The sequence below is a fragment of the Suricata suricatta genome, chromosome 2 (assembly GCF_006229205.1).
Source record: "Suricata suricatta isolate VVHF042 chromosome 2, meerkat_22Aug2017_6uvM2_HiC, whole genome shotgun sequence".
Classification (NCBI taxonomy): domain Eukaryota; kingdom Metazoa; phylum Chordata; class Mammalia; order Carnivora; family Herpestidae; genus Suricata; species Suricata suricatta.
In genome coordinates, this window is record NC_043701.1 from 186583758 (window position 1) to 186596522 (window position 12765).

A 12765-nucleotide genomic window follows, 5' to 3' on the forward strand; every position below is an offset into this window, starting at 1 on the left:
TATGAGGCGTACAGCACCTGCCCTGCAGAGGCTCTGGCCACCTCACTGCCTGGTGCCCGGTGGTCCTCACACATTAGCTGACCTCAGAGGAAGATACCTCGGAACAGGTTAGCCATCTGCCACATCTAATGGGTGTTGTGGCCAACAAATTGTGGAACATTGTGTGTCTTCAATTAAAGTACAACCCAGTTCCAACATGGCAGTAGAACCAGTAACACATTTAGGAGCCTGGCCGAGATCCTGGACACACAGCTGGTGAGGCTCCCTTCCTCCTGTCTCCTTTCCATCCACAGGGAGCTGAGTGCCAGAGCAAGGAGCTTGAGGCGTCACAGGAGAGATGAGGATTGCAGCACACGCACAGCAGCCTCCTGGCTTACTTGGGAGTCTGGCGGGGTGGCCCAGCCCCACATCAGGAGATGCTGGGACCCAGGCAGGTTAGGAGACTTGATGCCAGAAACGTCTGCCAGGTCACCGAGAACCGTGTGTGCAGGTGAGGTCGGCCAGGTAAGCAGGTGCTGTGTATGTCAGGTGAGATGTCAGGCTGTGACTTCAGAAGCAGTGTGTGCACGAAGGACTGAGCTGCCCAAAACCAGGCTTTGAGGAAGACCCTCCTGAGGTCAGTATGGGAAGTAGTGGGGGCTGGACTGCAGGGAAGGAGATCAGTGAACGGTTTCATAGGAATAGAGGAAAGAGATTGTGAAGGCAGTGGAGCAAGGCCTCAGAGTGGGACGTGTCCTGAGATGTTTGCAGAGCTCGGTGGGTGCCCTGGGGGGCTGGGGGGGGGGCAGAGGAGGAGCCAGGATGGCCGTGCGGTCGGCACATGGGTTCTTGAGAAGCGAACAGAGAATTTCTATTCTCATCGTCCCCTCCACTCCAGTCTGGGGAGACTGCGCAGTAGTGGGGGCTTTCTGCCTTCATGCTGGAGACAAAACAGACACCGGGGACCATGACAAGAGCAGACAAAAGTGAGAATCCGTGGCAAGTGGGTCAGCTGATGGATGCCTGAATTCTCCCATTCATAGTGTGGATGAACTTACCGTGAAGAACTGTTAGAAAGACTAATTTGGGGACACAGTGGAGCCCTGCCACCAGTTCTGACGGGCACGTGGTTTGGGAGGTGAGAATGCAGAGTGGTGAGAGCACAGGCTTTGAGGGAGACAGAGGGCCTGCCCAACCCTCACTGCATTTCAACCCAGGCTTCCGGCAAACACCACTGTCCTGGGACGTCCACACAGAGGCTCAGGGCCCACTCAGCCTGCCCCTTGTGCTGGCCCCTGCACACCGTGTGTGTGGTAGAGTCGCTCACCCTCTGACCTTGGCTTTTCCACCATCCTGGCCTGGGTTCTGCTCTGGACTGGGGGTCTTCTCTCCCACCCTCTCTGAGACTTCCTCCTCTGCTCTGCCTTCTCTCCTGCGGAGTGGATTTCCCTCCGGGCTGACTCCTTCCCACACGGTTCACATATTGAAATCAAAGAAGCAAAAAGGCAGAACAATCTTCCCTGGAAGTCGTGTCCCCTCACAGCTTAAGGTTTGAAGGGCCATCTTGCGTAGACGTTCACTTTCTTTTCTTTTCTTTTCTTTTCTTTTCTTTTCTTTTCTTTTCTTTTCTTTTCTTTTCTTTTCTTGCTTTCTTGCTTTCTTTTTTTTTTTGACGTTCACTTTCTGAAGGCTCCTCCCCCCTCATTCTCTCATGCCCTTACCTGCACGGAAGCACCTCCTGGAAGGTCCTCCTACTTCCATCTACTCCCGTCTCCTCTCTCGCACCGCTGTGCTCCGGCTGGATGGTCTCAGACACCCGCTGCTCATGTCCAGGCCGCCCCTCCTGCAGTCTCCTGTCACATGCCCTGCTTTTGTGAGGGCCCCTCAGCCCAGGCTCCTCCTTCAAGCCTCCACCCCTTACTGGTGGCCCAGGCCCTGTGCCTTCTGACATTGCGTTTCCTTCTGACAATGCACCCATAGCCCTGCATGAGAGGCTAGAGTCCCTGACATGTGCCCCTGAATCTAGGTATTTTATATCAAATACAGAGCTGCAAGGGCACCACTTTTCTCATTTTTTTTGTTTGTATGAAGGCGGCTCCCCTGCCCTGGGCAGCCAAATCGCTGTCCCGAGTGTCTAATGATCCTCTTTCAGGGTGTGGTGTTGATCAGGCAGGCGGTGCATGTCTGCAGGTTAGTGGTGGTGGGGCCGTGAACGGAAGATGAGCACCATCTGGTAAAGGACCTGAGGACAGAACACCTACTCAGTCAAGCCCCAGGGCAGTTGAGGAAATGTCATGTAGCAGCATGACGTTTGACGCGACAAGTCAACGAGTAATTGTTGGTGCTGTTGTTAGGGAACGCTATGATGCTCCTGACGGAAAACATCCACGCTCAGCTCCTCGAACTCTGTAAACCCTGTCGCCATAAAATGCTCTGGCCCCAGCCCCCATCCTAGACCTTACTGCCCCTGGGGCCTTGCCCACTTCATCACTAGGTGAAGGTCACAGGCTTGAAGATGGCAGTTTTAGGATGAAATTCTACATTATTCCTGTTTTATTGCTGTTTTTATCTCATTTGATGTATTTTATTTAAGACTAGAAAAGCTAAGCCATCTTAGCTGTATCTGATTTTCTCAGAGGAATACATGCTTTACCGTGTCACTGAGCCATAAGCACCGTCGCATACTCCTGGGTGACACGCTTGATGGAGGTCCCACCAGATTCCAGCTGCTAGTTCTGTTACACTCAATCCTGGCCCCTCGGAATGGGGCCTGGTGCAGTCTGGAAACTCAGTGTGTGTAGGAGAATTGATTGTATGGGATGGAAACTGAAAATTGAGGTGCATAGAAATTGAATGCCATGGACACCAAAGCCAGACAGGAGCCAGAGAGTTTTATGGCCTTTGCCCTTGGCGTGGACTCAGTAAGAGACTGAGACCTAATCATAGACTAGAGAAGGCTTTTTCTGCCTCCATGTCGTGACCACATTCTTAAGACCTATTTACTCTAGTTCCCTTCACCCATTCTATCATAGCTGGCTATGAAATAGGAATTGCCGGAGTATTAAAATACCAGAAGCACAAACTGAAGACACGGAGCAAACATCAGAACCAGACATGACAGGGATGTTGGAATGATCCAACCAGGAATTTAAAACAATTCTAATTAATAGGTGGGCGATGTAAGCAGAGAGGTAGAAATCCCAAGAAAGAACAGAAATGAAATTCTAGAGATACAAATCACCAAACAGAAATGAAAAATGCCTTTTATGGGCACATTAGTAGACTGGACATGGTGGAAAAAATAATCTCTGGGCTAGCAAATAAATCAGTGGAATCTTAAATAATCACAAAGCAAAGAGAAAACAGGTCGAAACAAAAAAAGCAGAATATTCTCAGGCTGTGGGGCAACTACAGAAGGTGAAATATGCATGTAATGGGAAGACCAGAAGGAGAAAGAGGAGAGAAGGGAAAGGAAAAATGTCTTTGAGGCAATGACGACAGATAAAATCGCTACTGTAGAGTAATTGTCTGATAATTCCAACATCTGTGTCATCCCAAGGTCGAATTCTATCAACTGTGTTTGCTATTTGTCTTTTGGTCACACTCCTTCTTTATTGCATGAGTAACATTGTACTACTAGACCTTGTAAATGATACTTCACAAAGACTCTGATTATGTAAACTTTCTGTGAAGAGTGATAACTTTTTGTTCTAGTAGAGTTAAATTATTCGGGGGGTCTTAGGGAAGCTTAGTATTTTTTGTTAGGGGTTACTGTTTACTTCGTCAAGATAGGTTTGTTTTGGTTTTTACCTCAGTTTTTTTTCTCAGTATTTTAATTTTATTTTTAGTTTTATTGAGATATAGTTGATATAAAACATTTGTAGATTAAGGTGTACAACGTGTTGATTATATACATCTGTATATTGAAAAGTTTGTGTATTGTAAAAATATTACCATCAGAGCATTAGCTTATACCTCCATCTGGTCAAATAATTACCATTTCTTTTTTGTGATAAGAAAAAACTATAGATGCTGGCGGGGATGTGGAGAAACAGGCACCCTCCTACACTGTTGGTAGGAATGTAAACTGGTGCAGCCGCTCTGGAAAGCAGTGTGCAGGCTCCTCAAAAACCTGTCAATAGAACTCCCCTATGACCCAGCAATAGCACTGCTGAGGATTTACCCAAGGAATACAGAAGTGCTGATGCATGGGAGCACATGTACCCCAATGTTCATAGCAGCACTTTCCACAATAGCCAAATCATGGAAAGAGCCTAAATGTCCATCACGTGAAGAATCCATCAAGAAGATGTGATATATATACACAATGGAGTACTCCATGGCAACGAGGAAGAATGAAATCTGGCCATTTGTAGCAAAGTGGATGGAACTTGAGGGTGTTATGTTATGTGAAATAAGTCAGGTGGAGAAGGACAGATACCATATGTTTGCACTCACACGTCTAACAGGAGAAACCTAACAGAGGACCATAGGGAGGGGAAGGGGGAAAGAGAGTTGGGGAGAGAGAGGGACGCAAATCATGAGAGACTATTTAATACTGAAAACGAACCGAGGGCAAGGGTGGGGGGAAGAGGTGGTGGTAATAGAGGAGGGCACTTGTGGGGAAGAGCACTGGGTGGTGTATGGAAACAAATTTGATAATAAACTATTAAAAACACTTACAATCTATTCTTTGTAACATTCAAGTATATAATATAGCATTATTAGCTGTAATAACCCTGATGTACGTTAGATAACTGGAAGTTTGTACCCTTTGACCAATATCTCCCCAATTTCCCACCCCACACTCCCCAGCCTCTGTTAATCATCATCTTGCAGGCTGTTTCTCTTAATTTGTTTGCTTTTTTTAGATTCCACACACAAGAGATATTATACAGTATGTATCTTTCTCTGCTTACATGCCTCAGCTGGCATCATGCCCTCAAGGTATGCCCAAGTTTTATAAATGGTAGATCTCTTTTCTCATGGCTGAATGGTATTCTCCTGTGTATGAACTGTGTATTTATCCATTCATCCAGTAACATATGCTTATGTTGTTTCTACATCTTGGCTATTATGAGCAATGTTGTAATGGACATGGGAGTACAGATATCTCTACAACAGTCTGATCAATCCCTTTGGATATGTACCCAGAAGTACAACTGTTGCATCACGGGGTAGTTTTGTTTAAATGTTTCAGGAACCTCCATGCTGTTTTCCACAGTGGCTGCCCCAGTTTGCATCCTCACCATTAGTGCAAGAGAGTCCCTTATTCTCCACATTCTTGCCAACGCATATTATCCCTTGTACTTTCAAAAAATTTTTAGTGATTTTTGTTTATTTTCTCAAGAGAGAGACAGAGCACAAGCAGGGAGAGGCAGAGAGAGAGGGAGACAGAATCTGAAGCAGGCTCTAATGTCTGAGCTGTCATCACAGACACTGATGCGGGGCTTGAACCCATGAACCATGAGATCATTACCTGAGCTAAAGTCGTATGCTTACCTGACTGAGCCCCCCAGGAGCCCCTCTCTTTTCTTTTCGATGTGAGCCATTCTGATAGGAGTGAGGTGACACCTCATTATGGTTTTTGTCTGTATTTGAGTGATCTTAGTCTTAAGGTAAATCTTTGGTGCTGTGGCATAGTCTTTATTCCTTAGGTGTGGCTCCTCCTTGGTTTTAATGGAGATGTTGAGGTGTTTACCAAGCCCCTCTCATGTGGGAGGACTTTAATTTCAAGCTCCATCTGTCCCATGATGAGAAGTAGTTTACACATCAGCCACCAGCGCCTCTCAGATACTGATACCCCTTTGTCTCCTCACCGGGCCCCCTTTTCATGCACAATTCAGGTATCTGTAATGGCCGGAAGACCCTTCTCCACCCCCCAGAAGCTCTCCACTTTTTCTGAAACATTTATCCTCAATTTCCATCTGCCTGACAGCCACAATCTTTGTCCTCTGACACCTTGGACCAATAGGTCTCTGGCCCCGTGATGAGTCATAAATGTTCTGAATTCAGTGAGCAATTGAGCTTAGATGCAGGAGATCTTACAGCGACTCCATTCATTTGAGGTTGATTCCTATCCAGATCTTCCTGGTTTAGGTAACTCTCAGGTTCTAGAAAGAGTTGTGACATTTAAACAATATTTATTCAAGGGATTATAATTGGTATCTATGTGAGGGCTACTGGTACAATCTAGAAACAGCCCACTGTGTCCTTCTTAATTCAGATTTTTCTAAAAATTCTTAAATATGCATACGTTTTATTCTGAAGTAAGAAGAGAACAAAAGACTTGCTGATAATTTGAATATAGAGGCTTGAGAAGAGGGACAAGGCCAACATTTCTAGGAATGTATTGGAGGCACTGCTGAGCCTCTGAACCTGTGTGCACATGCTGGTGACTAACTTGAGCACTTCCAATATGAACTAATTTAGGAGCACCTGGGTGGCTCAGTTGAGCACCCAACTTTGACTCAGGTCATGATCTCATGGTTTGTGTGTTCAAACCCCCCCCTCTCTCTGCTCATGCTCTGTCTCTCTCTGTCTCTCAATAATAAATAAACATTACCATCTTTTTTAAAAACAATATGAACTAATTTGGAAGAACCTTAAATGACATGGAAAGAATTACACAGTGGTTTTAAATGGAAAGAAACAGGTTATAAATAACAAATGTAAAGTTATTCTATATTTATTAAATCTGTGTATATATGCAAATATAGACAGACAAAAATTTGATCACATCAGCCTTTGGATGAAATTAAAAAGCTTTGATATTTTATGTTCTCCTTTTAAATGTCTTGCTTTCTGCTTTTATTAGCATGAAAGACACATTTGGAAAGATAAGGAACCCCAGACATCCTTTTCAGGGAAACCCTAAACACAGAGCAACAGACAACCTGGGAGCAGATACAAGTTAGGGGTCATATTGGGACTCCCTGGGCTTGGGATCCTCCATGGTGGCTCTAGACCCTCCCCTCTGTAGAATGCTTCCCTCAACACGAGGATGGGAACGGGGCCTCTCCGGCAGAAATCTGGCCCCAGAGTTCATCTCTGGGAGCACTTCCCACAGGCAGCTTCTCCAGTGGTCAGAGCGGCGAGGCAAGCAAAGCCCACACCTCTGTGGGCGCAGCCAGTCCCGCTATGACCGTGCTGACCAGCCACCCTCCTGGGTCCTATGCAAAGCTTGGAGGCTCCTGGACTGTGTTGCAAACTCTGCCCCCAGCCGCCCTCCCAATATCTCTGCCGAGGTTCCCCAGGTTCTGTAAACCTCATAAACGTGAGGTTTATTTCCAATTAGGGAAGAATAAAGAGAATTGTCACCATCCCCCTGACTAACCATGTCACCAAAATGCTTCTGTGCAGCCTTTCAGAAATCACTTGTCATTGGTAGAAATCATCTCTGGATGATTGGTTCATTCTGTCAGCTAGTATTTACTGGGTTCCTGCCATGTGCCTGGTGCACAATGCTTGATTTGAAGTGAATTGATTTAGAAAAACATACCTTGGTACAGGAGTAAGAAGGTCAACAAGACATTGTCCTTGTCCTCAAAGAGTTTAAGGTCTGTGGACGGAGATAGACAAGGTGACTTGGAGGAGGGCTGGCCTGGAAACATGGTGACAGAGCTCGTGGGGAGTCACAGCTCTGTTCCATCCAAGGACCATTCCTGTCCACGAGCTTCCAAACCACACATGTCTGGCACCCTGTCCACAGCCCTGCACAGTTAGATCTCAATGGGAATGGAGTGTTTGGGCCTCCCTTCCCTAGGGCATCCCCTGGTGCCCAAATTCTCTGGAACCCAAATCTTCCTGGGTCCAGGGTCGACTGGTTTGTGGTTTGTGACGAAAGAGGGCAGGGCACAGCCGCCTGGTTCCCTTCACACACCGATGCCCGTAACATCTCCACACCCCAGTCTTGAAAAACCTTGTCAGAATATTACCATAAAAAATTTTTTTTTAAGGACAGCTCTTGGAACCTCTGCGTCCAGGCATAACCTCCTGTCCTGAAACCAACTCTTTCCCCAAGCTGTCACCCTCTCTGGTGCGGCCTGCACCCATGCCTTGGGCCCCCTGCCTTGAGCACAGGTACGTTGGAGAGGCAGTTGGTCTGAGGAGAGGGCCATGTCCACACTGATGGTCTTTGATCTACTTAGTGCCTCTCACTTCACAGAGCTGCTACACAGGTCATTCCTTGACCCCATGGGACAGGACCTTCAGAGTCTGTGAGGATAAGGGGCTCCAGAGGCCCCAGGGTGCAGTGGGGTGCAGCTGGGATGCTGCATAGCGCATTGAGACGTGCATTCCAGGAGCAGGGTGGGGGCTCCCAGACACCAGGATGCATCTGACGTTGGGGAAAGCTGCACCCTGGGGCATTGCCTGCTGCATTGGGCACACAGACCTTAGCTCAGGAGAGCAGCCTCCGGAGCGCAGCTTTGACCTCTGTGTTCCTCAGGGAGTAGATAAGGGGGTTCAGGGACGGCGCCACGGAAGTGTAGATCACAGACACCACCTTGTCCTTGTCCAGAGAGTATCTGGATGCTGGGCGGATGTAGGTGTAGATGACGGTGCAGTAGTACAAGGACACCACCAGGAGGTGGGAGGAGCAGGTGGAGAAGGCCCGCCGCTTGCCCGAGGATGAGCGGATGCGCAGGATGCTGGCGATGATGCAGCTGTAGGAGAGCATGATCACAGAGAAGTTCCCCAAGGCCAGGATCACATCTGCAGTGAAGGCCATGGCCTCATTCAGGTGTGTTGGGGCACAGGAAAGCTTCAGCAGAGGGGGGATCTCACAGAAGAAGTGCTCGACCACGTTGGAGCGGCAGAAGGGCAGGCGCAGCAGGAGGCCGGTGTTCACACTAGTGTTGGTCAGGCTGACTGTCCACACAGCCGTGGCCAAGAGCCTGCACACCCAGGCGTCCATGAGGGTGCTGTAGCGCAGGGGCCAGCAGATGGCCACGTAGCGGTCATAGGCCATAGCAGAGAACAGCAGTAGCTCAGCCCCCAGTGACCATGTGAAGAAGAAAACCTGCACCAGGCAGCCCCCGTAGGAGATGGTCCTGTCACCCACCATGCTGCTCAGAAGCTTGGGCAGGATTGTGGAGGTGCAGAGGATGTCCACCATGGCCAGGTTGATCAGGAAGAAGTACATGGGGGTGTGCAAGGCAGGGCTAGAGCCAATGACCACCACAATGAGCAGGTTTCCAGAGAGGGCCACCATGTAGAGGAGGAGGAAGGTGGGGAAGAACAGCATTTGCAGTTGAGGTGTTTCTGAGAATCCCAGAATGAGGAACTCGGTGACCCAGGTCTGGTTCATCGCAGCCACTGAGGTGGGGGCTCTGGCTCTGGCTGTGAAGGAAAGAGGTACTCACTGTTTCAACCTGTTCTGAGCATCCCGTTTTGCAAGTATGTGTGTATCCCACTTTGAAAGAGAACTTCACATACTCTTTTGGTAATAAAAATGGAGATTTGTGTCCCTGAAAACTTTGGAGAGCACGGCCATCACAGAGAAAGCAGCTGCCCGAATGTGCAGAGAAGCCCCAGTCCTCACCCGTCTCCTCCCTGGTGCAGGACTGAGATGGCCACTCACAAGATCTCCAGACCTGGAGCCCTGGTCGGTGAGGGCTGGTCACTCCAGCCACATAGAGCACTGAGCACGCATGGTATAGGGGGTCTTACAGGGAGCTGGGGGACCTGATTGTGTTTATAGCCAGTTCGTCCACTCAGACAGGGTCTGGGAAGAGAGAAGGGATGGGAGAGATGGGGAGAAGGGAGAACAGTAAACAGAAAGACGCTGCTTCCAAATCCGGCTACCTCCTTCCGAGACTGAGCACATCCAGGTAGCACTGGCTGAGGGGGCCCAGGGTCCTCACCCACAAGCACTGGGCACAAGGGCAGGCCTGTCTGCAGGGTGCAGGACAGCCCACAACAAGCCCCCCGGATCGGAGACAAATCACCACCCAAACTCTTCAGCTGAATCAAAGAGTTCCCCAAGATAAACCTGGGGTAGTGGGGACCCGGGCTCATCCAGGCCAGCTTCTGCAAGCAGACACGGCATGGCCCTTTCTAGATTATTGGGTCAGTGTGGGGGTACTGCGTTTATTTCAAAATGGTGTATCTTGAAAATATTTCACTGCTTAGATAATTGCCTTTTAACAATAAAAGAAGGTGTTCAGACATCTGCATAAAGCCAGGGGGTTGGCAACCTACTTGTTGGATGGTTGTAGGGATGTTGACTTTCATTAAACATTACAAGGACATGTCGCTGAGAGGGGGTCTGAGAATGAGAAACCGGATCACCCACTGGAGTGTGCTCACCGGGGTAGAAAATGCTGACCTGTCCCAACCAAAAATCTGATACTGAGAAACTATCTGAGAAAGATGAGGAAGAGAGAGAGAGAGTGAGCGAGAGAGAGAAAGAGAGAAAGAGAGAGAGAGTGGTGGATTTTTACTACATACTCTCCATGTTGCTCCTTTTCCCTTTCAGAAATGTAATTCGAGAACGTTCATCCTCAAACATAACAGCCAAAGGGATCTCATGATTCTTAATCACAGAATAAAATGTAATTATCCAACATGATAAAAAAAACTGTTGTTCATATTTAAAACATACATGATACATAGAATCGGCATTCAATGATAGTAGGTGCTTACAAGAATAGGAACAAAAGCTTCTGGGATTCTTGGTATCCTCTCAGAAAACTTCCTTCTTGGTCCCAAGGAAAAATATTTAGAGAATCATCAGCAATTATTAGGAAATAGAGTTGGTTTTGAAAAGAAAAAGTACAGTGAGTGACCCCTGTAAGCCAGAGGAGGGTCAGTTGGAGATCTGAAACCAGGGCTGGAGAAGCCTTATATCATCGGGAAATGGCAGACACAGGTAGTGCTGCTGCACCCAGAGGGATCAATTATCGCAGAACCTGCTTGCCCATGGACTCAAGACTCTCTGGAGAAGTGACCAGCACCTGGGGGACAGATCTAATCACCACCAAGAAAGAATAGAAGATATTCTTGGCACCTGATGGTGTGTTCCAGGCTCCAACGGGGGCTGGTGCTCAGCAGTAGCCACCCAGAGACTGGCTGATCAGCAGAAGCCTCGGGAAGAGCTGATGGGCATGTCAGGCAGTGAGGCCATGATGGCATTGATCCAACGAACATACCGACCCACTATTTCTGCCTTGGGAAGACCTTGTCCTTTCTTACTCGATAGAAATGTACAAGAATTGGGGTGCCTCAGTAGCTCAGATGGTTTAGTGACTGACTTGATTTTGGCCTAGGTCATGATGTCAGGGTCGTGAGATTGAGCCTTCATCAGGCTCTGCACTGAGTGTCAAACCTGCTTAAGATTCTCTCTCTCTCTCTCTCTCTCTCTCTCTCTCTCTCTGCCTCCTCTCCTTCCAAAAATCAAGGCCAACCTCATTTGCCTAGGGCTGTTGCTTGATATTACCAGGTCCCAGAACCTTGGAGTAGCTAATGGCCAGGTGTCAGTGGCCACTGGGCATTGTTCTCAACTTTCTGTGCCGCCTGCTTCACACACAGAGCTAGTGCAGACTTCATCCAGTCAGGCAACACTGCTGTCCTTACTCAACAAACCTGGGAGAATGGAAGTTTCTCTGCTCTGGGAAAACCAAACTAACCCAGGCTAGTGGCAACAGGCTGCCCCGTTCCTGGAAAGGGTGCATCTTACAGCTGGTGGCTTCTCACACCTCCAGGACATTTACTCCAGGCAGTATGTGGAAGCACTGGCTGGCTGGTCACCAGGTCTTCTGAGACTTGTACAAACTGCTTATCAAGGCTGGACATCTTCAGTTCATGGTCAGGGCACTTGTCAGCTTGAGTCTAATCTAGGGTTCACTCACTCTAACCCTCAATTGCTTGGTTTCAGAGAAAGGGTCAGCCTGTCACTTGCGATGCTTCCTCTAGTTTTATTTTGGTATGGATGACAAATAAAACTTGTATATATTTTGTTATAACAACATGAATTTTTTAAAGTATACAATGTGATGATTTGGTAGATGTGTACATTGTAAAATGCTTGCCACAATCAAGAAAGCTTAGTGTGTACGGTCCTGGCAAATATCAGGTAAAGTGATCTAGGTTCATTCTTCTGCACATTGCTGTCCAGTTTTCCTAACACCATTTGTTGAAAAGATTGTCTTCTATTCATTGGATATTCTTTCCTGTTCTGACCAAGATTAGTAGACCATAGAGATTGCATCCATTTCTGGGTTTTCTAATCTGTTCCATTGATCCATGTGTCTGTTTTTCATTCCAGCACCATACTGTCTTGATGACTACAGCTTTGTCATATAGCTTCAAATCTGGAATCATGATGCCTGCAGTTTTGCTTTTCTTTTTCAGGATTGCTTTGGCTATTGGGGGTCTTTTGGGGTTCCATACATATTTTAGGATTGTTTGTTCTAGCTCTATGAAAAATGCTGGTGTTATTTTGATAGGGGAGTCCATTAAATGTGTAGATTGTTTTGGGTAGACATTTTAACAATATTTTTTTCTCCAATCCATGAGCATGGAATATTTTTCCACTTCTTTGTGTCCTCTTCAATTTATTTCATAAGTGTTCTGTAGTTTTCAGAGTACAGATCTTTTATCTCTTTAATTAGGTTTATTCTTAAGTATCTTTTTGTTTTGGCACAATTGCAAATGGGATTGAATCCTTCATTTCTTTTTTTCTGTGCTTTGTTATTGATGTAGAGAAACGCAACAGATTTCTGCACATTGATTTTAAATTCCACAACTTTGTTGAATTCATGGACTAGTTCTAGAAATTTTTTG

General features: G+C 47.2%; 1 protein-coding gene across 1 annotated transcript; it reads right to left on the minus strand.

The window, feature by feature from the left end:
- Nucleotides 1–8380: 8380 nt before the first annotated feature.
- LOC115274224 (olfactory receptor 13G1-like) lies at nt 8381–9289 on the minus strand. The gene has a single exon (XM_029917667.1). It carries the CDS (start codon nt 9287–9289, stop codon nt 8381–8383), a length of 909 nt encoding a protein of 302 aa, XP_029773527.1.
- Nucleotides 9290–12765: the final 3476 nt, after the last annotated feature.

Coding starts and splice junctions, on each gene's coding strand:
- LOC115274224 (XM_029917667.1), bottom strand. CDS start 9,289: ATGAACCAGACCTGGGTCACCGAGTTCCTCATTCTGGGATTCTCAGAA.